Here is a 27,802-nt window from a genome sequence, read left to right on the forward strand (position 1 = left end):
TATCTGATAGCTGGATTGTCTGCATTTGTCACCACTTCTGTATTCAGCGATGATGAGCAAAACATTAGGCACATTACAACAGCTTATAAGGCAATGGCATGTATTAAATATATAGTAAGAAATTAACTTACCCACGATTCCATATTAGCTGAACAGTTGAAGGTCTGTCATGCACACGTTTTTAGGTCTCGCCTGGCGTAGACTGCGCAGACATGCGCAGTCTCGCTGGTGAGATTTAATGATTTAGAAGAGATTTTTCTAGTGGGCTTTAAGCCCCGCCCTTCTTTTCCATTGGCTGGCGTCACCGTTTATGCTAAACGGTGGCCAGCCATTGGAAAAGAGTGTCTAGTGACGTACACTTTTCTCTTTTAGAGCCGTCCCAGTTGGACTTGCTCGGTTCCTTTACGTTTGTGGTAAAAGCTTTTGTTATCTTTATGGGGCCATGTGTTTCAAACATATGGCCCCATAAAGACAAGAAAGCTTTCATAAAGGACGAAAGTGAAAGCGGACTGGGGAGCAGTGGGGGCTCTGCAGGCGCCTGTGTGGGAGGGAGGGCGGGTCATCGGAGGGACAGATCACTTGTTTTCGTCAGTGGGTGGTCTTTCTTCTTGTGCCCTTTTTTCGCAGAAAACATTCCTGTGCTATGTGTACATGGGGTGACATTTGCAGCCTTTGCAGTCTTTTGTTTCTAATGCCAATAGCGTCTCTTCCTCTGTACTCTGGCAGTTTCTATGTACGTTCATCGTTCCTACCTCCGTTGACAGGGTTGCGTCACTTCCGGTTATGCTGAGTTTGCCGGCGCCATTTTGTGTAAGAAGCGGTGATGCTGTTGAGTCCTCCTGGAGGTTTTAGGTCACAGAGGCCCAAGGCTCCGGACAGTAGAATGCCTGCCTCACCCCTCCGAGTGGCCGTGGATTGCTCCAGTAACCAGAGTCGGAGCATGGAGGCCCACAGCATCCTCAGGTAAAGGAGAAAGGCAAAACCACTCTTTGGAACATAACATCGGAGCTCGTGCCTGACGCAGTGTCTGTCTCTGGAGCCCTAGAACTTTTCAGCACTGTATGAGCCGAGCTGTTCCCACCGAGCCGAGGCTCCATTAGTTCAGAACAATGACCCGTGCCCTACACCGAAGAGTGTGTGTGGTAATTAATATGGCCGCCATTAACATGGGCCTTAATATGCGGAGCGCTTTCCAGGCAGCGACAGCACGGAATGGAAATAACCCACTAATCACCCTGGAGGCGCCGCTTTAGCACTTCTTTTATGCCTACCTCCCACCTCCACTGTCACCCCAAACACGACAAAAAAAAAAAAAAGAAAGAAGTTTAATAGAAAAGCAATTTTCATTTGAGTTGCAGTATGCGGAAACATATATTTGTTCATGGTTTTGTAAAGCGCTGCGTGGACTGCAGCTTCATTGCGCTATCGTTTTCTAACCCTCCACCCCCCCTGCATTTGTTAACGGTTTTGTAAAGCGCTGTGTGGACTGCAGCTTCATTGCGCTTTCGATGTTTTCTAACCCTCCTCCCCTCTTTGCAACAGTTATTCCACGTGTTACCTGTGCAGCGTGTAGTTATCAGTGTATAAAGCGCACACACCGGCCCTGCAGCTCAACAGTTTGAAGAGTTCCAACACCACGCCCATGTGAACATTGGAACTCTCCACCCCCTCAACTAAAGGTGCAGGGCCTCCCTTCCTCCCTGCACTTACCAGTGCTCGGGCTCAGGTGTGCAGGGGACGCTCGCGCAGCGCGCAAGTTCCAGCTCTGCAGATACTACAAGCCGTGGACTCGTCCATGAAATGAGAGGGCTGTGGGCAACAAGTGGGGGTGGGGGTTGGGCAGGTGTGTGCCCCTGACTGCACAAAAGCCTGAGGGCAATGAGACTGGTGAGAGTACACCCCCCCCCCCCCCCCCCCCAAGTCCAGGGGACCTACCCCTTCTGGCAGTGGCGTAATAAAACTTGAGCCCCCCCCCCCTTTTTAGGTCTCGCCTAAGCCAGCGCTTTAGCGCTGCTCTCGCGAGAGCTTTTGTAAAAGGGGGATCTGGAAGTGCCAACTAGTGCTTTTCAGGCCTCCAAATACAGTGCATGTGCGCCGGGCGCGCGCACCATTTGGCAGCCTGAAAAGCACTGCCTGATCACTTTTGCGGTTGCTTTGATGTCCTCAGTGAGCCGCGCGTCCACTGAGGACATCAAAGCGGCCGCGCACACCATTTGCCACCCCCTTCCTGCTTGTTCTTTCTAATAAGCTTTCCCGCGTGCGCGCTTGTATGTTTTTTAAACTTTGAGCGCGAGGCGCGCGTGCTTCTTCCTCTAGTTTTCCCCTTGTCTCACTACTTGAACCTCATGCTTCCAATTTTCCTGTATGTTTGCTGTCCCCAAAGTTGCTTGTTTTCACTGTTAGTCATTCCACTTTCCCCTGAGTCTGCTTGCTTTCCAGCCTCCCTTGTTTGACTGCTTTCCCCAGAGTCTTCCGTTTCTGGTCCTTAGCCTGCCCTTTTACCGCAGTGTCTGTTTTGCCCTTGAGTCTTTCCATATTTCCCTCGAATCAGCCCACGTATGATCTTTCTCCCCTCAGTGTTGCCTCGCTCCACGGCAGTCTCTCTGCTCTCATCTGTCACCGCCGGTCTGTTCTTTCTCTCCAGTGTTGCTGCTCTTCATGCATGTCTCTACCCTTACCACCCTCATTCTCTTCTCTCCACCTCCCCTGCGGATCTCCGCTATCCTCTGCCACCCTGCTTCTGTTCTTTTTCTCAGTTTCAACGCTGTCCCTGCTGGTCCCTAACAGTTGTTAATTCATCTTTATTTATTTATTTTTAAGGCGCTCTACAAACAGATTGGTCTCTAGGCGCCGGTGGTGACAGGTGTCATAACCATCACTCCTGCAGACCAGTTCTCATCAGAGTTGCTGCTCTTCTCAGAATATACCTTTTATGTGCGTCACATATTACACAGGAAAAGCAGTGCCCGGTCACAACGACCAGGCTCACCACTTTGCTTCGATTACACTAATTTACTATGCGTGCTTTTCGCTTTCACCACTGGGGGACTTTCTGCAAAGGGGTAATTTTGGTGTACCATTCCTGTAATGTTCTCTTTTCATCATGCTACAACATGCACTGTGTCTCAGTGTTTCCATATAAAGAAATTGTTATTGAGAACGTGTTATTTTGAAATCATCACAGACCTGAGAAGGCTTGTTAAAGCATTTGTCTAAAATGAAGAAAATCTGGATCCAATATGTTCGCGAATTAGAGATAAATGTTCTTCAAGAATGTAATTGGCCGTACTTGTGCTTCTTATGTGGCAGCTGCACATGAAACAAGCATTGGCATAGCCAATAGGTCTCGCTCTTTGTTAAGATGGCCGCATTTTCTGTATTCTTTTTTCTACACCTTGTCTGTTGTCCTACCTCTATTTTTTGTACTTGCATGTAGAGACGCGAGCAGTCGGAAGCACTTTGTTAATTTAAATATACCGCGCGTACACCTGGGTTTTAAGCAGTAGCGGGGGCACGTCCTCTTCATTTTCAAGGTGAGTTTTATTTAGACAAAGATCATGGGATACTGATTTCATGAGGCACTGGCGTTTTAGTTAGTGACGAGCTAACATTTAAAAAGCTTTTGGCATGCGTCTGTGAAAGCCATGACCCCCCCCACCCCCCCCCCCCCCCCACCCCCTCTAGGGATTCTAAACACAGGCTTGCTGTCCGCGAGGCGCTCTCTGCCACCACCCCCTGCAGTGTGCTCTCACTACCCCCTCCCTTCTCCACCTCCCTCCTCGTCAGTCACCGGGCTACAGCTTGTTAGTAGTGCATTTGAAGCGCACCTATAACAAGCATTGGCATAGCCAATAGGTCTCGCCTTTGGGACCTTATAAGTGTTTGGCCATGCAACAGTTATAGGATATTGTGCTGCATAACTAAATACTTATAAGGTCCCAAAAGCGAGACCTATTGGCTTTGCCAATGCTTGTTTACAAAGTGCATCCAACGGGGCACCCCACGCCCGGACCCTGTCAGGGGCTCCAAGGTTTGCTTGTGCACACTGCCAGGGGGAGGGAAAGGCGGGGGGACTGGAGCTGCCCCCCCCCCCTCAGAACTGCTGGGGCTATTGTTACTCGAATACTTCTGGACCCCTTTTTAGCAGAAGGCCACAGAACATATGGAAGACTGAGGAACCCCTCTTCACATTGTGCAGGGGAGTTGGACATCATTTTGTGTTACGCCATTACCCGAGTCAAGTGTCGTAGCAAAGCCCCTAAGGACACTAAATAAAGCTCAGGAATCTGTCCCCCCCTTCTCTGGTTTGGTAGTAAAAACCGTTAGCAATGTAAACAATTGGGGTCGAGTGGGCCCCTCACATCCTTGCGCCACTGCACCTTCCGCACTATTCACAGATAAGACCGTTGGAAGAAGGCGTTGTCTTTACATTGTCCCCATTCATTTCTGTCTCACCCGACCCTCTGTCCCTCTCACCTTTGCCACTTTATCTTGACCTCACCCCATTGTACCTTTGCCTCATCCCTTCCAATCTCTCACCATCGCACCGCCCTTCACATTAACCAAAGTGTATGCTACTGCCTCGCTTCTCTTATATGTAGATTCACTGCCTTCTACCTCAATCACATATCTCATAAGTGCCTCATACCTCTACCTCATTCTCCCTCTCATCTCTGCCTCATTTTTCTTCCTCTCATCTCAGCCTCAATCTCCCCCCGATCTCGCCTCTGCCTCAATCTCCCTCTCACCTCTGGCTCATTCCATCTCACACAGTGCTCAACACTGAGCAGTACAAGTACCAGAACTCATAGGAAGAACAAGCATTAAAAATGCAATAGGTCTCGCCTTTTATTAAGTTAAAGCCATTTGCTTTGCTACACAATACCATTAGCAAAGCAAATGGCTTTAACTTAATCAAAGGCGAGGCCTATTCCATTTTCAATGCTTGTTTATTAATGTCTTTCTCACTAGCACCTTTATCTTGAGCACACCTCTGTTAACAAATGGAGATGCTTCTCCGGAAGAGAAGCTTTTTGCTGAAATTGTAATACACAACATTTTTAGGTTTCCTAATCCCTTGTGCTTGTCTTTTTCTCCAGTGTACAGTTTTTTTAATGCCTAGAGCTTTAGCATTTGTATGGGTCTTCAAGTAATAGAAGCATGACTGTTATTGTGCTTGCCAGTATTATGGGTTTCCTTGTTAATCCTTTAACACACTGATCATTGTTCTGTTTTGGAGGTCTTATGCGGAATCATCTACTGCATAAATCAGATATCATGTACAGTTATCCATTTAAAGTTCTCTAGTGCACTTCCAGAGACTGTGCCCAACTTACTTCCTTTTATCACTTTTTCTTACTTTTAAACATAAATAGATCTTGTTCAGCGAAGTCCTCCAATCAGTTTCATTTCCAAATATGCTCATGCTATCTATGCACATTCATTTCCTCATCGGCCGATTTGTGTACCATGATTTAAATCAGGTTCAAGAAACAGGGCAAAGTTCATGTAGTCAAGATGGTGGACACATTTCCCGTAGAACCTACCAAGTCTCACCTGAGTTTACCTGCACTTCTTGTTGGAAACCTTTTGTCTTGCTGGATTCCCACGAGTCTTTGTCAGCAGGGAGTGCGCTTATGCGAGACAGGAGATATTAAAGTTTTCTAAAATGCATGTGTTCGATCTTGCTGTGAGAATCCCCATGGATTGCTGTGAGAATCCCCACATTTATGATCAGTCGTCCTAATCTTCTTGTAATGGATACTCCTTGTAAATATCTTCTTCTACTGACAATTATTGTTCTAATTATTCCATTGTAATATCCTCCACAACACTATGCAGAAACTTTTTCACCTCTTCTTTTCATCCCTTTTGCTTCATTGGCAAAGAGCCCTTACGTTGCTAAGCCTATGAAAACCATCAAATGCACAACACGCTTCTCAGAGCATCCCTCTAGTGCAGGTGATGTTGTGGAGTCGTCCTTCAGAGCCTGAAGAATCCTTTCCATTGACTCAAGGTAGGGAGATTTGCAGTGGCCATGGCCATGGCCACTGCTTGCATGCAACAAACTTGATTAGATGACAGATAGTAAAGGCAACCTCACTGCCAGTATGTACCCAACATTTTCTCCTATCACACCAAAGGAATTTATTGCCATGAGACCGTTGAAGATTTGAGGTCAACAAATTCTCCTGAATTGAGGCAGTTTCTTTTTTAAGTACGCAGGTTAGAAAACAGTAACATATGTTGATAGTATTGGGTAAGTAAAAATAAACACTACTAGTGATATAGTAAATGAGGGAACTGGCCACGAATCAAGAACCATCTTGCAACCTTTGAACATGACCAAATAACCTCTCTAACCATTTTCTGTGGAACAATCATTCAATGCATACCTATGCAGTATGTGCTTCTGTTGGCATGGGATCCCTTTGGAAGGCCCTGAGTTTCATACTGAGCAAGGGTCTACGAATACCGCAGAAGCGTTTGCTTTTGTTTCTAATATTTCAACAAGGGAGACCCAAGGTATATTGGGAACCTGGAATAATATCTATAACAAAAACACACTGGTCCCAGTAGCAATACTTTAGATGCAAAGAACCAAAATGTTGAATAAAATGTATTCAAAGGATTTTGTAAAGAACAATTTCAAGACACATAGAGGCACAGTGAATGTAGGTGCAAAATAAAACGTTTTCTGTGCTCTCTTTAGAGGTGATGCACTCAAGTGATAAATTGTGATACAAAATCAACAAGTGAATCCACAAACACCAGAACAGCACGGCCCTTCACAGCAAATTTTCAAAATGATATAGGATTCAAGTTTTTTAAGTCAAAGGCGTTTCGATCCTAATTGAAATGGTGGATTCATTATCAATAGGGGAAACCAACAAGCCAGAGAGCGAGATTATGAAAGATAAAGCAGTTGTTAAAGGAGGGAGGCCCTAGTGACATGCCTCAGGAACAGGGTGACCGTTAATGCCCTTAGCTGGAAATATCCTATAAGTGGCTCCAGTCAGCTGGCAGTGGGAAGCTCATGTGTGGTCTGGATCTCTAAGTTGAGAAGTAGAGTGCCAGATTCCCTCAGCCCAAACATGGAGATTCCCTGGTGGGGCTGACTGGCAGCATGAAGTCCTTTTGGGACAATGAGTTGTCGTTTGGGTATCCAGCATAAAAGGGGCTTGTAGTCCAAGAAAAAGATATTGTTGGACTAGAAAATGGATGAGGTGCTGTTGAGGTATGTCATTTTTTCCAATTAGGTTTCCCTGGCATCAGGTATACAGATTGGGTGGTATTAGCAGTCTGAAAAGCTAACAGGGTGATCACTCTATTGAGTAACTATCTAGAGTTTGCAAATGCCTGCAAGGTTGTGGAGATATGCAATTTCTAGCACTAAATATGCAGAAATATATGCAGAAATATTCTAAGGCAGGGACCTAAAATATGTCTATTCCCAGCTTCTCAAAATCCTTAAGATGGGTAGTGCTCATACCTATATGCCCGCTCTTTCTCAGTGCAGTGAAACACTAAGAGATCCTAACCACATTTTCTTCCTGTTGTAGTCCCTCAATGGTCAGTTCTAGGACCTTTCCTTTTCTCTCTCTCACTAAACCACCACACTTAGCAAGATTATGTCCAATGTTGGTTTCTTCTACAATCTCTAGGTCAATATCACACATTTTTCTTCTCTTCCCCCACCCTCTCTCTACCTCCAATCATGTATCCCTCTGTTAAGCTGTATTCAGCCAAAATGGTAGACCTATGCTTACCCTCTTCTGATGCCTACATTCCTCACCTGCCTTTGTCCTCCTCCCACCTGATAGCCTCACCTTTGCCCCATCAGCTAGAAATGTCAGTGTGCTATTCAATACGCAGTCTTTAAAGGGAATGTCATGACAGTATGATATCAAATAATGAACATACAAAGAATACACCTCTGCGCCCATTCCATACCTCCAAGGTGCTAATTAGATCACTGGTGCTGGGTTACTGCAACAGCCTTTTTGTGGCACTCCATAAGTATTCATTCTCCACAATGGACAAGATACTTAACTTTGTTACCAGCAACCACCTCCCATTTATCAAGGAGCTTGGTGGCTATCAGCAAAACGTGCCATTGTACAATCTGTTGACAATTGTGCTCAAAGAAGTTAATAATTTTTATCCACACTGCCTCATGTTTTGTGACCTGCTACATACCCTCTAGAAATTTGTGTTTCACAAACCAGAACGTGCTCACCAAAACCACTGTGAGCAACATCTGGATTCTGATCTCTCCATATTTGTGGCCCTCATCACTGGAGCACACTGTCTCCTGACACTGCTTCACACATATCAAGCTTAGAACAAGGTGAAAGAGCCATTTGATAGGATTGGAGTTGAGCAACACCTAATGCCGAACATCATATCTTGACTCTAAATATTACTATGGTGAAACTGTACCATTAACCTGTCTGTATTTTGTATTTGTTTCGCTGATCACTAATCTCAAATCCACAGCTTGTACAAAGCCACAATCATCATCTACTTAAATTTGCATTATCCACTATGACTGAATTTTTTGCTATGTACTGCTACTGCCCTTATGTATAGTATGTCTCAATCAATCAAGAAGGATTTATAAACGAGGGTTTACAGTTGCTGAGATCCAAGCTGCTTGGGGGCATCAGTTGAATAGCCAGATCTGAGTCCTCTTCTGAACTCCTGAAGAGAGGGTGAAGTCCGGAGATGGAGGCTGTTCCAGGACTTTGCAGCGAGGTAGGAGAAGTGACTTGCACTGTTGCTTCGATGGATGCAGGAGGTGTGGGCGAGGGAGAGAGTGGCGGATCGCAGAAGTCTGGAGGGTTGGTGGGAGCTTTGACGGTGGCTGATGTATGCTGGTCCTTGGTTGTGCAGGGCTTTGTAGGCATGAGTCAACATCTTGAATTGGCATCTCTTGTGAATGGGAAGCCAGTTGAGTTTCTTCAGGTGAGGGGTGATGTGGGTCCATCTGGGGAGATGAAAGGATCAGTCTGGCTGCTGAGTTCTGATTGGTCTGCAGCCTTTTCAGGAGGTGTGTGGTGATTCCTGCATAACGTGTGTTGCCATAGTCCAAGCAGCTGGTGATGAAGGCTTGAGAGACGGTGCATCTGGGGGAGACCCAGAGCCAGTTGAAGATCTTTTGGGGCATGGACAGGGTGAGAAAGCAGGCGGAGGAGACTGCATTGATCTGGTTATTCATGGTGAGTTTACTGTCCAAGAATGATGTTGCTGAGGTTCGGGCATGGTTCGTGGGGGTGGGAGCTGGTCCCAGTTCAGCCAGCCCTCAAGAGCCATACAATGGATTTAACCCAGATCTGTGACTGGGGGTAAATGTTTGATTTGTTCAGAGTTCCGTCAATCATCTGCTCTTTTTGCATTTGTCGCCCTAATTGGGCAAGATATGCCCAGACGTGGGTCCCATGCGCACTACCGGTTCAAGCTACCTTTTTTTGATGAGGGGTAATACCCCAAAATTGGTCCCAGGATGCTTGTTTCTGGTCCAGAGAGAGCCTGGCCTGGCAGTTCAGGCTGGACTGTTCTCATGGGGAGCAGGGTGAAGACTGATTTGTATTAGGCTTGTTCCTAACTGGAATGGCGTGGCGATCGAAAAAAACGATGCATTTAACCCAAATCTGTGACCGGGGGTGAATGTTTGATTTGTTCAGCATTCTGTCCATCATCTGCTCTTTTAAAGTTCTGAATCGTCAGCAGTCTCTTCAGAAGGTGTGTGGTGATTGCTGCATACAGTGCGTTCCCGTAGTCCAAGCGGCTGGTGAGGAAGGCTTGAGTTACTGTGCATCTGTTGGAGACCGGAAGCCAGTTGAAGATCTTTCAGAGCATTGGCAGGGTGCAGCCGCTTGTCCCCAGTCTCGGAGGGTTCTGATGTCATCAGTGGCTGGGATCAGGGCAGTGTTGGTGCTGTGGTTCGTGCAGAATCTAGATTAGGATGCGTCCAGAAGATGGTTGTTCTCAAGATGTTCTGTGAGTTGGCAGTTGGTGGCCTATTCAAGGACTTTGGCGGGAAAGGGGAGCAGGGGACTTGAAAATTGCAGGCACCCAATGTCAATAAATAAATAAATGGATCCATACTGTCTAAACCTGCTTTATACAGACAACCCTAAGGTAAGTTCAACTTGGCAGAATGGCATACAGGGTTTTTCATATGTGATGCTTTCTATTTTCCTTTTTATATAAAGAAAAGGGAAAAATACAAATTTTTGATTGGTGAGCTTTTCAAAAATGTGAGTAAAGAAAAAATGAATGTTGTAACATTGGCAGAAATGCTACAAGATCTCAGTATATACTCATTCTGCCATTTTGCAGAAAGTTGCCCAGTTTTGTAGTAAAGGACAATTGAGAGCACCTCCTATCACTTCCTGCCAGCCTGTCTTGTGATCAGCACCACAATAATTGACTACTGTTTTATGGTTGTGGTGACCATTTAAACTGTGCAAGATGAACAATATTATCCTTACTTGAACGATCGACTGATGAAAGAAAGCTCCCGGAAGAGTCACTGGTCTCACTTCATAAGCTAGGCATCTTTATTAATTAATCCTTCATAAATTGTTCAGAATCCCGTCTAACTCTAACAGATCTCTCCAAATACCTTTGGATCCCAATGAGATTTGAAACAAGACGCTACTGCCCCCCACCAACCCACACACTTCTGTTAAGACCTAGGGATTTGTTTAAATATTTACCTTTTCATATTTGCAAAAAACACCTAATTTGCCACCTTTCTTTTGCCCACTTTCCTCTCCTTGCATCATCTTGATGGAAGAAATTCGGCTTTTCTGCACTAAGATGCAGTAGAGATGGTCGTTGAGACCTGCAGATGTCGATATTCAAGGTATTTGAAAATTCTCAAAGGGATGAAGTCGTCTGACCTATCCTAGAATCTTGAGAAATAACCTACCCTAAGTACCTCAAAACGTTTTTGAGGAAGCAGACTTCAGGATTGTATCTTTTCAACAAGTTCTAAAATCACTGGAAGGAGCAAGTTTTTACCATGTTTTTGGATCCCCAGGATGCTTATTTTCACATTTGTATGTGTGTTGCCTGAGGTTTATGGTGAAAGGACAGCATTACTAGTTTGATGTTCTTCCTTTCAGAGTTTTTTCTGGACCAAGACTGATCATCAAGGAGTTGGCAGATATGGTACCACATCTCCAGTGTCAAAAGATAAATATTTTCTCTTATTTGTGTGGTTGGTAAAATCAAATTCTCCTTCTCCTTTGCTTGATCAGGTTCAGAAGATATTATCTCTTCATGTTCTCGGATTTTCTGTGAACAAGTAGATGTTATGTCTGATCCCTTCACAGAATCTGATGCACATGGGTGCAGCGTTTTGGTAGTGACAGACCTGGATTTCAATTGACGGAAAGGTTAACAAGCATTGGCATAGCCAATAAGTCTCGCTTTTGGGACCTTATAAGTGTTTAACTATGCAACAGTTGCATAACTAAATACTTATAAGGTCCCAAAAGCGAGACCTATTGGCTATGCCAGTGCTTGTTTTTTGGTAGGCACGAAGAGCCAACTTCCCCCGTGTAATGCCAGCTGCTGCAACAGGGGGAGGGACGGACTCTGAGGAGAGAGAGCAGAGGAGGAAAGAGCAACAGAGAAACCAGTCTGCCAAGTAGGTGCGAACGTTACCGCTAAAGTGAAAGTAATCATTTCGCGGGCGCTTTGATGTTCGCAGTGGCCGCGCGGCTCACTGAGAACATCAAAGCGCCCGCGAAATGTACACGCAGGCTGCCAAATGGTGCGTGCGCCCGGCACACATGCACTGTAGTTTGCACTTCCAAATCCCCGTTTTCTATAGCTCTCGCCAGAGCAGCGCTAAAGCGCTGGCTCAGGCGAGACCTAAAAAGGAGACACAAAGTGGCTTGTCGTCTCATGGAGCTGGTTTACACTGCAATGTTAGTTCTTTGATTATTGGATCTGATGGTGTCATCAAAATTATTGTTCCCATTTCCTCGACCAACAAGGTGCACCCTGGTCTGGTTTCTGTACTCTCTGTGGTAAGGTGTGAACTGATAAGTTTTGCGCCTGTAATTTGCTTGAGGGTCAGCCTTGTAGGCCTCAGTGGCTTAAGAGGATGGTGCCAACCGATGCCTTCCTGTTTGAGTTATATGCACATAAATGTGAAGAGGTTGCTTTCAGATTCTAGTTGTCATATCAATTTATTGGAGTTGAGAGAAGTGAAGTTAGTGTTTTTTTCTTTCGTTTTTAGGATTGAGCAAAAATAAGTTCACCTGTTGGGTGATTGTTTTGCATCATGAGTGGGAGGTATAAATTATTGTGTGCTCTGCAAGGAGCGGATGGTTTGCAGGTTTGACGACATTGAATGAAGAACTGGATTGTTAGCATTTATCTTTTGGGTAGCCTAACTACAAAGGTGGATGTTTTTAGCAGACATTCACTTTCACGGCCGCTTTGATGTTCTCAGTGAGCCGCGCTGCCACTGAGAACATCAAAGCGGCTGCGAAAGTGCTCACCATATGCCAGCCTTCCCTGTGTTGCTTTAGCACTCACCGCCCCAACCCCTCCCCTCGCCCCTTCCATGTTACCCGTGTGGCTCACTTTCTCTTTCATGGCCGCGGGGCGATAATTTCACGGCCGCGCGGCCAATGCTTGTTTTCTTCGTTTCCGTTCCCACCATTGTTTGTGGCTGGACATTTTTGTGCGTGTAACCGAAGCTCGCTCTGTCTTGAGCCGCTGCGCACTCCCCGGTGATGTCACAATCCGGCACTTGTCTCCATAACCCTTCATTCATTCCCCGGCGCTGACGCTGGCCACGGGCCGCTTCCGCCCTCCAGGGCGACCCGCAGGGGGACGCATTCACACTGACGACACTGCAGCTACACCTCACCATATGAGAAAACGTTCTTCGTGTTCAAAAAAATGAAAGAAGAAACAAAAACACAGAGGCAGAATAATGATTCTACCAACACGCATCTTTTACCTGCAGCCGCGTGATCCATTTTCTTACAAGGTTTTATTTCTCTCTGATGTACTTTACTTTAATTATTATTTACACACAGAGAATAAACTGATACGGAGGTAAAGGAAAAATCGAACATACGTTTATTAAAACTAGTATTTTATCTTATTTTCTTGGTGTTTCTTTCGTGTACTTCTAACCTGCATGGTCTATAGAGTTGCCAAGACTTTCAGAGGGCCGTTACAAGTAAAGGTAAGAGGAGTGCGGAGAGGGTGTTAGCTTTGGGCATTCCTTTTTATGAACCCACGCTGAAGTGCTAGGTTGTTGATTAATCTGTTCTCTGTGCCCCTGCGGCTAGCACCAGGAGAAGACATACTTATTGGTACCAGGGTGAGATAGTAGACATGGGCTGAAGCCCACCTCTATGTCCAGTCAGGCTTTTCTCTTCCGGGTCAAGTTAGACAGTCACCAGTTAAAGAGCATGAGTATGCTCAGGGAAGCCATGTATTCGGCCTCTGACTTGAACAAGCATTGGCATAGCCAATAGGTCTCGCTTTTTGGACCTTATAAGTATTTAGTTTTGCAGCACAATATCCTTGGTGCAACAACATCAACTGTTGCATGCCTAAATACTTATAAGGTCCCAAAAGCGAGACCTATTGGCTATGCCAATGCTTGGTGTGTTTTGTAATGAAACTGTTACTTTGATTACGGCATCCCAACATTCCAGAAGTGCCTTTAGGCAGTCGGAGGGGAGAAGCTTTAGTCCAACAGCAGGAAGTGCTTAGAATGCATTTGGCAGCTGGTGCTTGACGCTGGATCTTTTGCGGTCCACCTTAAAAAAAGCAGCAGAGGCACTGCCAATCCACTTCCTAGCACTGCACATCATTCCGCTGCTGCCGATTCACTTCCTGGCACTGCACATGGTCCGTGCCGTACCAGTACTCTACCTCTCAACATGTCAGCCTGCAGCAGCGGAGCTGGCCTTCTGCCACAGTTCAGCATAAAAAAATGTAATTTCAAGATAATTCTTTTTAACAATTAAAAAAAATACACCCAACAACGTGCTCTTCATTTGTTTTGCAATGGCTCTCAGCCTTTCACTCTCGATTATCACACCTCATCCCAGATCCCCACTCTACCTTCTATGCTCTCTACAGACGATTTATTTGAGGGAATTGCTTGAAAAGGTCTTTCTTTGGGATCTGGGGGATCTGACACTATGTCCTGGATTCGGACAGCAGTACAAAGGTCATTCTGGCATCTCCCCATCACTTTCACCCATCGCCCAGTTTTAAATGCGTCACCACCTTATTCAGTCTGGAATCTCACATTATCTATTCACTCACCACCTCATCATTCTCTCTACACTCTACAGCTACAACTGCTAGCTTTCCTGTCTTACCTCTGTCGTCCCCCCTTACCCCTGTACCATTTCCCCCAAAGCCACAGTGCTATTACTCTGCTATTGGTCCCTCCAAGCTCCCTTAAGCTACCCTCCCATTCCTCCTTCCATTCTGTCATCTTTTGTTATCGCACCCGCCACATCCCACTTATTCACTCTGGCAACTCCTACTATTGACTCCCCCTTCTCTCCTTATGTAAAGAAAGCTGAGTTGACCCATTGTAATTGCAACATATGACTATGGGGGTCAAGCACAAATCCCTGTTGTGGAATCAAACGTCCATTGAGACACCAGATGAGGCAACCAATCGCTATGTCTTCCATTACACCTCACTCCTCTGCCATTCCCAAAAACTCCTCTTCCCTACTATCACATTCAGCCCCTGATGTTCTTCCCTATCCCTTTCTAGGCCTGGTACAAGGAAGCCCCGAACACAGTTTTCCAATCAAAACCCTTCAACCTAGCAGACAGTCAAAAAATAAACATAAGCTGCCAATAAACCTTTAATGGAATGCAAATGAAGGCCTGCGGTTTACCAGCAGCAAAGCTTGGATGTGGCATAACTGCTTTCAGCCCAAAAAATAGCAACCGTGTAATTTGTAAAACTACTTATGATGGGGAGTGGGCGAAGGCAGAAGGGAGGACTCTTATTGTGCACAGATCACAAAAATAAAGATATGGTTTTCAGGAAAATAATACTTATTTAAATCACGTCCTTGACATGATCGTCCACTAAATGAAAGAATTCCGCTGTGTCTGTTAGTTGAAAAACGCAAATTGGTTTGTTAAAACATAGAGGAAAATTAAAGCTTTATTTTACTTATTTATAGTTTATACTGGTCTAAAAACATAAAACTCGGTTATATTTTAAAAGTCAACTAAAAAATATATTTTTTAAATGTCAATTTATTTCTACATGTGTTATTTCACAAATTAATTACATAAGGCGAATACTCATTGTATTGAACTTGGATGCGGTGTCTAGAGCATCTAAGTACATATCATATGCGTAATCCTTGACTGTCTAGTGCATCTATCCAGGGCTTACTTCATTAGACACGATGGATACTGACAAAACACGTGCCATTCCTCATAACCTATTTCCCATTTTCTGGTTCTCCAGCACCGTGAGGTCATACGAAGCACAATATCGCTATGCAAATATCAACAGTGCACTACATACAAAAAATGCATTTAGATAACATTGCCATTTTAAACAGCTCAACCTCTGACAATTGGGAGACCAACTGCATTTGCAATGCAATAGGTCTTGCATTTCCGAGAGTTAACAATTATAAGTACAAAGAGAGTGTTAAGGCACCACTTGCAGGTTCTCAAAACACATAAATAAAAGGCATTGTCATTTACAATGCCAATAGCTCAAACTCTCGCAAATGCGAGACCTATTGCATTGCAAATGCTTGTTTATGTAGATGGAACTACAGAAGATTGAATAGCTCATGTGATTTTGATAGCACTGGCATGGGTGTGGTGTGCTTAGTATTCGGTCCAGCTGGATTAGAGCATGGAACTGTAGCATCTGACAGTGTGGGATAGTCTGTTACCCCATGTTGCAGTCATTGTAACAACTCTGATAAGTTATGAAAGGATTAGACCCTTTGAAATCTAAGTACAAATAGAGGAAACTGGTGGTATCAGGCATAGGGAAGGCGCAAAAGAAATATTCACTAAAATTGGATAGATCAGCACAGTATTGGGACGGTGCTACAAGGTGGAGAGAACCACCCACCTCTCCTAATCTGCAGCCTAGGCTACAATACAGAATATTCTAAACAATCCTTAGCACACGTAAAGTATCTCAATTCAGTACATTTAGTAATTATTAAAGCAATGTGAAAGACAAGTCAAAAATCAACAGTTCAATGCACGTTTCTTTGTGTTTAATTCATATGACGAATTCCGTTTTGTAAGTCATTCATGTGACTGGTCGAGAAGTCAGAGCCAAAGCCAACACGTGTTTCGTCGCTTTCTGTTCTATATACATGCGACTTTTTCAAGGCTAGGCTGGATACGTTCACTTCAGTACCGTTCACGTGTGGTGTTAATTCCGACTCACAACGAACCTCCGGCGTGGGGTAATGTAAATTTCTATTCTGTAGATGCACCCAGTTTTGTGTAGTAGACAGGAGTAATTCAATCCCAACGTGTTCAGCGACGCCGCTTCCTTTCCTTAGCTGCTACACCACGCCGGTTCTCTCGAGTACGAGGATCTACAGAATAGAAATTTACATTACCCCATGCCGGAGGTTCGTTGTGGGTCGGAATTAACACCACACGTAAACGGTACTGAACTGAACGTATCCAGCCTTTGAAATCTAAAGTGGTGCATGTGCTGCAATTTGCTATTTTGTTGGCTAAGAAGGGCATAATTTAAGATACTGCTAAAGATTGTCTGGGAGCAATATCTGCCTGTTTGTTCTCTCGAATTTGGTTCTCACTTTTCTGATGAGGTAGCCACGTGAGACTCTTTATTTTATGTAATTTGAGCCCCCTAGTTCTTGTGATTTTAAGGTTTGGGCAGCCAATATGGCATTTCTGATTGTTATACCTTCATGTTGAAAAGTCAGTAAACTTAAAGCAGTGTCTTCATGACGTCCATTAGGAATAATCGTTCTTTTTTTAACTAAAATCAGCTTTGGAATTTCATCTTTCTGGAGTGGTGTATATCCATTTTTTTTTATTCTAATCATTTCTCAGAAGAGAGTCTTCGTAGGCTTAATACGAGGAAAATATGGAGTCGTTATCTCTTTGGGACTAAAGATTTTAAAATAAACTCTTAATAGGTTTTCAAGGTCTAAGATTTAGTAAATCTGTTATAAAACACTATTTCGAGGTGGATTCCTCCGTGAATAAATTGTTGTATGCATGGCTGTAAAGCGTCCTCCAATAGGTTTTATAGCTCATTATGCTAGGGGTAAAGGCAGCAACTTCTGCATTCTTGTGCAGTGTTCCTGTAGAGACCATTGGTACGGCTGGTCCTTGGTCTTTCTTGCAATCTTTCTCCAAGCGTTAGTGTTTGGATCCTTATTCCCAGTTTGGTAAGGCTGTGCTTTGTGAGTCCTTGCATAATTTTGCCTCAGTTTGCTGCTTTGTGGGTGGTTCACGTATGAAAGATGCGGGGAGGAGTATCCACTAGAAGACCAATTATGAAACCAATTTTCAGGCCCAGTTGAGGATGGATACCACCAGAGCACCGAGAAAGAATGTATTCTGTTAGCAGTAGTAGATAGAGGCCTACACTACAGTGATGATGAATCTGAGGTCTTTCATTAAAATGTTCACTGTTAATGGAGAACGTGAGCCTTTCCCCAACATTTTTGATGCTAAGAAATAGCACACCAGTGAATCTGTCCTAATTCAAAGTTCTGATCCAACCAAGTGGAGTAAATTATGTTCCAAGATAGCTGTCTTTGGTTATAAAAACGTATGCTAAAAGAGAGTTATAAACATGGTGTATTAAAAGAGAACGAAAGACAAAGAAAGAGAAACCCATAGAAAGCCTTAGAAAGAAAATACATTAAGGAGAGAGCACAGTAAAGTATTGTCAAAATGTCCATAGGGAAGCCAAAAGAAGAACAAGTTACTTACCTTCGGTAGTGTTCTTTCAGATGGATGCGTATCTTCCAACAGATTAATGATGGCCTGCACCCCTCCCTTAATTTCCATTTGTGATTCTGTCTTTTTTGGCTGTGACATGAAAACATTGGAAACTATGCCCCTCGTGTGCATGGTGTAGTCATAAAATCTATGATATCATAAACCATCGAACCTCTTTGATCAGGGTTGAAGCAGGGTTACCTCGCCACCTCCCTCCCCTAGGAAGGTATTTCTGATTAAAAGTTTTCTGGATCCAGACCTGGCATCTGGCGTGTTCACCTAAGGTATACTGACCATAGATTGCATGATTTATATTGAAGGACATCAATATTGTATCCAGTACATTGACTTCTCCACTAAACGCATAGTAGGTCTAGGTAAGTAGCGATAGAATCAGGAATAGTAAATATATACTTCGATGACAGTGTAGGAGTAGACAATTTAGTGGATGCAATATTTTGTAGGTTGGTATAGTGTCATATAGTCTCACGTGAGGAATGTACAGGAATATAGGTATCCATCAGAAAGAACATCTCCAAACATAAGCAACCTGTTCTTCTGACTTATTGAGGCAAGACAAAAAGGAAGTCTCTTTTTGTTACTCTTATTTAAATGTTGAGTCAAATGCCCCTGCATTCTTTTTGTGAATGATCTAAGCAGCATTAAGCTAGAAAGATCCATGTCAAATGGTCTACTTGTGAAGTGAGAAGCTAGGTTCAGATTGGTCTGATATGTGCTGTTCTGTGGACGTATGTGGTGTTGGAATTTCAGTCAATTAAATTTGCTTAGAGTAACAAACCTCTCAAAACTGATGCAAGATTGGTAATGATCAGAGTTTGACTGGTTACTCCAAAAGTAGCAGTTGAGCGGAAGCTGAATGGAAGACAAAGTCCCTGTAACTGTAAGGAACCAACTGAAGTGACTTAACCCCAGCTTCAAAAACTGAGATCAGGAGTTTTACTCTACAAAGGGCTTCAGACCGTTTTGATGAGATGGTTGTGTGGAAATTGGCTTTTTTGTTTTACAGATAGAGGGCACCAGGCTGATGCTCCGCCACTCAGGAACTTGGTTTCACAAGGGACCATCTGAGCTAATGGGGTACTTTGCAGTGCTGGGGGCAGCAGTGTTTCATGGTCTATTTTGGCTGACCAATAGACAAGTAAAATCATGTTAGCAATTTAACACTCCTGGCTCTTTTTCAGGTAGATGGTGGTTTTAATCGACAGCCTGATCCAGAGGAACTCTGCTATTTCTTGAGTGCAACTTAGTCATTTGGTTATTATAGCCGTGGACTGCACATTCCTAGGAGTTAGTTTGTACCTCCAAACCTTTCACAGTGTTCTAGTACTCGAGCACGGGATGATCCTGACTTAGAATGAATGTGGGGTTTTGTGTGTCATTCTTAGTGACTGTGTTTTCTTCCTCAAAGGACAGACACACCTTGGCAGTAATTTCCGCTGGACACAGTGTTAAGGATCGAGCCCCCTTGTGCCTGTCCCAAATATATTTCACAGAGCTCCTGAAGATGTTGCCCCCATAGTGACATGTTTTTCCATCTGCATTTCCACAGGATAATTATCATAACAAAAGTAAACACAAACTCAATAATGTTTGGATATATCATTTTTTTTTATCTTTTTGTACAGAAATATTGTGGTGTTTCGTTTTGTTATGGACATGTGTTAAGTATTTTCTGTCTTGGAAATTGAAAGAACAAAGCTCTAATACGTGGTCACGTCAGTTGTGTACATTACATCACAAAATATAGCACATTTAAATAACTGTCTGAAAGCCTACGAAATTCTAAAGAGACAGGGCGATTTCAACATGTAATTCTTTTTGTTAATAATTGCTTGTTGTGTTGCAGTCTGCAACCAAAACGGCTTTCTTAGAAGTATATATTTGTACGATTCCTTTTTCTTTTATCAGTGCCCTCACACACTGAGAAAATCGTGGTTCAGTACTGTCATTACAATTGCATATTGCTGTAAAAATGCAATTAATTAAATTAATTATTTCAGAGTGTGCCTACGATGGCCTTTTAGTAAAAAAAAAAATTAAAAAAGAAAGGAAAAAAAAGCACAGGGCGGATGCCTGTAGCCTGACAGTATCAGGCCTTTTAAAGCACTGTTGCTGATACAAGGTTTGCAGAACCATGAGCAGCCAGCTGGGAGAAGCAGTTCGGGCCCAGTTTTTACACCGTCTGTGCATCGCAAGTCCATTCCATCATCATCCAGCAATGCATACAATTTGTTTAGTGTCGGGCTAATAGACTCTTGTGTTTTTTTGTTTTGTTAATGCTGGATGCATCGGAATTTCAAAGCAAAGCATTCAGATGGTATCCAACCTTTTCAAACACTTTAGCACTCGAACCTTGAGCGGGAGTCATTCCATGCTTGGTTCTACACTGGCCTGTTGACGTGCAGTAGCACCTTTCTTCTGTTCCGTGCTTGCGGTGTCAGCTCAAAGGATCAATGTCGCTCATAGGCACGAGGCTACATCCTCTTGACCCACTCCACCCATAAGTGGCTGCAAAGAAAACTGAAATATTTTAAGTCCATCAATATATTCTTGCACATCAATACAAACTTTACTCAGTTACTCAAACTTCGTGAGCAGACACTTCAATCTCGGACTGCAGACAAGAAGAATCTGCCATCTTTTTTTGTTTGTCTCCCCTTAATAGCCAGCAGTTCTTATGCTGATGCCTATGAAAGAAATATGTGCTCTTCCTCATATTCTGATACACTGTACAATGTCCTCCCCTATTGTCCTACCCTTCCCGTACCCACAGTTATCATTCCTCAGTCACCAATGTATATGATTAAGTACATAAGTCTTGGTGCAGTCAAGTCAGGAGCTATGTCCTTAAAGGTCCTCCGTTGTACCCACACTCACACAGTTTTGAAAAATCCGTCTTTTTCTTCGAGACCCTCCATTAACATTCAATGGAATCTTCTAAGAGCTGCATCAGTGATCCTGGTGTGATGACCTCACTGCCGTGGCACGGAGTGTGGGATTCTTCAGGATGATCTTTCTGGGCCGTTGTGGTTTTTGAGGTGTTGTCATCCAGTAGCTCTTCATTCGTTTCTGCTAGCACAGGTAGTAAGACTTGCAGCTGCTCCCCCGACTGATCAGGTGTAGACACTGTCTGCAGATCCTCCTCAATGGCATTGACCTCCTCAATGTCCTCTTTAGACTTGATTTCATCTCTGTTGCCCGTGTCAATCTTTGCTTTCTCATCATCTGATACTTTGTTGTTGTGGTTTTCTACAGTGGCAATCTCTGTCTGAAGGTTAGTAGCAGGGAAGTGTCTGTTTCCTTCACTTTCTACAATGGCCTGTGTCTGGTTTAACTTTTCTTCTGAACCAGTTGGTGAGTGCTCATCTTGCTTTTCTAGCAGTGTTTGGACAGGCACTGTGTTTTCCTGAGTTCTCTGCCGAGGTGAGGGTAATCTGCATTCTGAGACCACATCTTCAAACCACACTGTTCTGCCTGCTGACCTTTCACCAGTTTTGCCATTTGTGAGAATGGACCGAGTGGCCGACTCATTTTCAACTGGTGTGACAGCAAGGATAGGCACGTGTTTCACCTGGTTCCCTTGTACACCATCTGTTTTGCCACAAACACTGCTCATAGAATGGGCTTTTACTACCTCAGCACGCTGCTCTTTGATATCTGGGGTGAGTTGTTTGGCTGCACAGTTTTCTGGGATATCCTTGGATTCATCAGCCAGTTCACTATAGCCTTCGTTTTGGAAACAAAGTTCACCCATGCTTGTTGCTGATTTACTGGAGTTTACCTAGAAAACAAGCCAGAAATTTACGTTTAGTGAATCATCTATATAATATTAACTTCCAGCCCTGTATACTCTTCCAAGTAATCTTTATCCCCTTTTATGTCTAGCATGCATCATTCTTCCTCTAAATGGTCAGCTCTCTTGATTTGCCCTTTTCTTTCGGATTATTCTCCAGCTTGCTCTTCGTCCTAGCATAGGTATGCCCCAAGATGCATGATGCTATAAACCAAATTTTGTAGCATTTGAAAAAGTCAAAAGGGTAGTGATTCCCAATATTACACCCAGGTACCTAGCATGTTGTGGTTGAAACGGAAAGCAAAACTTTTGTGCTATAACCCCTGCACTCACTGTTGCCTGATTCACAACGAGGCTCTGCATTTGTGGCGGGGTCTCTGCATTGAGAAACTGCGGTGCGGAGATCCCGCCATGACTGTGAAGCCCTGGCTAGGAGTCAGGGAGGCTCTTTGTGCCTCAGATCCTGAGAGTTTACAGCAACATTGCAGCTAATTTACCTAGACTTATTGGGTTTAAAAAGCTAGTTTCAGTTTCCATTCACAGGGCTTTCCAGCTTTCAAACAATGCAGTGTGTTGGGGAATGGCCTGGGTATTCTTTGATGCCCACAAAGTCTACTGACCAGTCTACTGACCAGTCCATAAGACAATGCTCCGACCACCTATAATTTAAAAAACAGCTTAAAACCACTCTTTTCTGTCTTTGGTGTTATAGCATAGCCTCATTTCTTGCCGCCCATCCAAAGCGCAGAGATACCCCTTCGGGGATCGATTCAGGCGCTAAATAAATAAATCCAGCCAATGTAAAATCAAACTAGGTGGTACTGTGAAGGTGATAATACCTTCTATAGTTTCTGGGCAGATGCAGTGTTTTGAAAAATATTTGTCCGTCTTAATATCGAGCTATATGGATCTCCTACAACCTGCCTCCAGCCATTTACTACAAGATCTCAGTGAGTAATAAATAAAACTTAGGAAGTTGTACTCCATTAATGGCTCTGATTTACAAGAGGATCACGTCGAGTTCATAAGTTCGTGGTGGATGACGTGTAAAATAAATGTGTCTCCAAAACTGGAATTGTAAAGAATATACTAGCCTAGTGAAGTGTTCACATTACTGCACTGCAAGATTAATCCTGGCTACATCGCCCGTCAACTAGCCGCTAGTATAGTAATTGTGCAGTTCTTTGCTATATTGACGTTTACTGTTTGAATCCAGGTATGTCTTGCTGTGACCGATGCTAGGTACTTCTGATCTAAGACGGTCCGTCTACATTGAAACTGATATATGAATTTGTGTGGCTGGACAGTACTGGCATTGCCTCTTGTGCACTGCAAAATCTGCATAACCTGTTATCCCTGGTAGAGCATGCATTCTCCAAGGTGCCCTGCAGTGGCGTTCCGTACTATGTGTGCTAGCTGTAGGTACTGCTAGCCGACTCTGGCATAGAGTCCAGTGCTCAGCAGGACGTGCACAAGCCCTGGTCCTGGAAGAAAAACTATTAGCTAAGGTATTTTAATGAACATTCATTGCTTGGCATAAGCTTTAGATCTGGTGCTGGGTGGGATTGCTATTACCTCTGCTGCTCAGCAGGATGCGCATAAGCAGGATTGGTGCTGCTACTCATACTAAGCCGGGTATGCGTAAGCCCAGGTGCCTGGAAGAATACCTGTTAGCTAAGGTGTCTGGATCGATTTGCATTAGCTCTGGCGTTCAGCAGGAAGCACTTTTGTGTGCTTAGAAGTGGTAGTTTCCGTGCAATTGCGCCAAATATACAGCCAGGCCCAGTTAATCTTAGAGCATCAGGTTCTGTGACAATCACAAGATGTGTATAAGTGATCCACTTTATTTGCATATATGTAGTTTTATTTAAAGTGGCCGGCCCCATTAGTTCATTAGCCATAGTCTAAATCAGTCCTATTTTTAAGTGTTCATGGCTTGGTCTCGCTTGCTAGCTTGGACAAGCTGACGGCCATGACGTTTGATGAGCCCAATTACTTTTAAAGGAGGCGCAGATTAACGAGGTCTGGCTGTACGATGCGCCTCAGACATATGAACTTGTTTCTTGTTCATGAATTACTCACGTGTGGCCAGAGAGGCCAAGGGCGAACAATAACACTTGGCACGTTGTGCATTGAGAAACAAGACACGGCGGGCATTAGAAACCAAAGCTTTTTATATGGGGAGTGCACTGCCCCAAGCAGAGATACTCAAAGTTTGCTATAACAATATCACACGTGACCTGTACACACCAAGTATTCAACAGAGCAGGGACATTCATAAGGTGAGCAATAACATATACCAGACTCAGAGGAAGTCGTAGGTGAATAAAACCAGCCAGTCCTTGCAGAAACTGGCCAGTTTCAAAGAGTTCTAACATATTAAGCAAACAATAACAACAAACTAGATTGTAGATTGAGGAGAAGGAAATGATTGGAGCGATGTCAAAAGAAGAAGGAACAAACAAGACTGTGCATTATGTCAAGGTCTACAGTACAAAGCAATGCCACAGTAGGATGTGTGGTACGGATGGTGTAAAACACTTTTTGTGGCACAATAGCTACTTGTATTGAGCTTCTGAAGTGACATCACAGAGAACAAGGATGCAGGCTGAACCCTTAGTGATGTCACAAAGCCAAAGGGAGACTTATAACTCTGATACTGCAGTTATAGGTATCCCAGAACTCGCTGGAGTTTTCTCTGCGTCACACTCTGTTGCAGTCATTGTTTTCTGTACGAAAGGTACATTCATTTGAATGGGCTTTTCAAGTTTCGTGCACAAAGTGTTTTATTTTGTTTTTCCAGGTTTGACGGTGAGTGGCTCCATGTCCGCAACAGCTCCTACTAGAAGTGTTCAAAGAGAAGGCCAAAAATTACTGAAGCCACTTGTCGATGGTTAAAAAGTTGCAAAATGTCAAAAGTCAGTTCTTCACACAACAATTTGCTTTCTATTTCCATTTTTCTTAGTTTTTGTAAAGCAGTTTGGGTTCTCTTTTTAAATATAAACACAATGAGTATTAACTCTTTAAGCTGTCCTATGATATTATTCTACAAGCATCGTTTATTAAGATTATCCATAGACTGCAATTCGGAAAATATTGAAAATACCTTTGTCTTGTTTTTGAGGGATACTGTTCTTTCATACTCCACACTTCTATGGAGTGAGCAGAGCTGGGCAGGACGGTATGACTGGGGGTGGCAGGGGTTGTTATTATGTTGGGACAACAGTGCTGCTACATGTTTATATTCTCGCTGCACTGCCATGTTCATACTTCTGCTACTGTGGAGCGGTGACACTAAGGGCCAGATTAGGATGTCGGGCGGACCGCAACTGACAGGCCGTCGGTGATGGTCTGCCTGGCAGCTAGGATATTGGTCTGACTGTCGCATTATGATGCGGTTGGTCGGAGTGTAGCGGTCGGAGGGACTGATCGACTCCTCCGGCAGGCTCAAGGAGCCCATTGGGCATCAATCTGACCGTAATCCCTACAATGGGGGCGATCCCTGCTGAGGAACTGCCGACTACATGTCTGTCCGTTCCATTCCCACAGTGATGGTAGTCGGACGCTCGTCCGACCGCAATCGTACTCAGGCCCTAAGCATGGTGTGCAATCAGAAATGGTAACACACAGACGGGCGTGTATTAAAAACACAGTTTAGCCTCTTTTTTTTCCGAGAAGTGTGCAATCTCAAGCACAAATTGCACACCTGCTAAATACCGATACGTTATGGTGTGGAATTTAGCAGGTGTGCAATTTTCATATCATGCTGACATTTGAACTAAGGAATTTAATAATAATTCAAATTGAACAGCCCTCCTCCAACCATTTCCAAGGTGCGTGAATTTAATTTCTGCAATATTGCACTAGAAGATGTTTACCAGTTTATATCTGGTAAAAAATCTTACAGGCAAATAGAGTGTGGTGTGCAATTTGCCCACCACTCTGAGTCCCCGCCTGAGTTTGCACTCAAAACTGGGATGAGCTCAAACATCGGAAAGAGGGCCTTAATGAGGACTAGGAAGCTGAACAAAAGACGGATGTCTGAGAGAGCACAATGCATATTTTTGTAGACAGAGTCGCACCTTGCTGCCTGTGCACCAAATAATCAGTACATTGCAGTTAAATTTGCATGACATTCTATACTCGCTTTCAGTCATTCAAACATTTGTGATGCTCATAATGGAAAGGAAATGCTCCATTTTTTGGAGCCAAGGCGAGCGATGCTTTCGGTTCCAATGTGAAGGCAAGAGATCCCGAGTATACCTCAGTGGGGACATTTTAGAGACTGGTTGCAAATATACAGCCCCTGATGCAACATTGGGCTTCTTTCTGACAGGGAGAGAGGTAAGTACGAGGTGACAGGGTGGAGGGTGTGCAGGGTATCAAAGAGGTTCAGGCTTTTGACCTGTACTTTGTGTGGACTCGCTGCTGATGAAGGAGCGGGGTTGTCCCTGGAGGGCCAGCAAGGGGGAGGAGCTAAACATTGGCAGCAGTGGCAAATTACCCATTGTTTTCCAGTCTTGGAACCAAAAGCCAGAGCCATAGAAGACATTTAGTGACCATGCATGCTTCTTGACTCTGAAACCACAACTGGACCGCTCCCTCGGGCGCCACTGGCTCCGGTTTCTGATTGTGTCCAGGAAGTTAAAATCATCCTCAAACTGGTTTATATGTTCTATTTTACCGAGTCCTGGCCCTGTTTTGGTAAGACTAGCAACCAAGTGACCTCAGCCTGCACCACCGTGCTTCTGATAACCCACCTTAATGGACATGTACAGCTACTTAGCTAATGGTTGAGGTCACTCTTCATTGTGCATCAGCTTTACCACATCAAGCCTTAAGCTCACAGTGATCAAATTTCCGTTCGTTTTTTGGCCTGGGCCACTTTTATTTTAATTTGTATTTATAGCTTTTGCTTGTCTCACTTAGTGGAATTCAGACACTGATTCACGGGAAAGGACACAGGTGCAGTATGGATATTGGCAAACTTAGCCTGTAATGTAAGATCATAAAATTGACAAGTGGTCAAGAAGACAAATGGATCGTGATTCGCTGGCTGAATTCTAAACACTCTAGACACACCACTGACTAGTATTGAGTCACCGCAACAGTAGCCCATTTGACAAAATGATGGTCGTTTTTGTACAGTATAATGGAGAAATTCTACTTTAACTATGCACGCTGTATGGAATAGTGTGTGGCAAGCTGCTCATTTGAGCTATACTGATTATATATATATATATATATATATATATATATATATATATATATATTTTCCTATGGATAATTGGTCCTAACTAGAACTACCTACTGGCGACTGCCAGTAGGTAATATATATACTATTGTAACGAAATGCTGTCACTTGCTGCAAGAAATGCATACTTTGCATCGGCTGACCTTAGTTACCTGTTATCCACACCAGACACACATTATACCAGAAGTGACCCTTGCGATGCCTGCAAGCTATGAAAAAGAACATGACTCTGGTTGGTGTTCTTAAGATAGCGCCAGCAGATCTCTCATAGCAGACTGGCCATGTGTGATGACCGGGAAATGAGAAGGGGTGGAGTACTCGAGGGGGCACAGGAGTGACTGACTACTCATCTCAACATTGTGATGTCACCTGCAGGCAACACAGACAAGACAGCTTTTCACCCCTGTTCTCTTTCAGTGAACTCACCATCACAACATTGTTAGTGAAGCCTGCTCAGCAGATAGACTTGGCAGTAATTATGGGCAAGCACACCCTAAGCTTGGAGCTCAAAGAGACCATCCTGTGACTGAGCTGGAGAAGCTATAGTTCATGATTAGACCTAATTTCTAAAAACCCTAGGGGCCTGATTTGACTTTGGTGTACGGGCTATTCTGTCACAAAGATCTACTGGCCGCCTTATTACAAGAGCATTATATCCTGTGGCACTTGCAATAAAGCAGACAGGATATCTGTTACGTTTGTGAGGGAGTAACCCATCCTCCAAGCAGCCCCTAAATGAC

The 27,802-nt window shown here is 43.9% G+C and overlaps 1 protein-coding gene across 2 annotated transcripts in view; it reads right to left on the reverse strand.

Moving 5' to 3' along the window:
- Positions 1-19,643: 19,643 nt before the first annotated feature.
- The window catches only part of LOC146855791 (protocadherin-15-like), a 261,208-nt gene continuing 253,049 nt past the window's right edge, over positions 19,644-27,802 (reverse strand). For both annotated transcript variants that reach the window (XM_085653702.1, XM_085653701.1), the window contains one exon: positions 19,644-21,796. In XM_085653702.1, the coding sequence (XP_085509828.1) occupies positions 20,933-21,796 (864 nt within the window). In that variant the 3' untranslated portion in view covers positions 19,644-20,932. The remainder of the gene's footprint in view (positions 21,797-27,802) is intronic.

This window comes from Triturus cristatus, chromosome 4_1, assembly GCF_964204655.1.
Source record: "Triturus cristatus chromosome 4_1, aTriCri1.1, whole genome shotgun sequence".
NCBI classification, from domain to species: domain Eukaryota; kingdom Metazoa; phylum Chordata; class Amphibia; order Caudata; family Salamandridae; genus Triturus; species Triturus cristatus.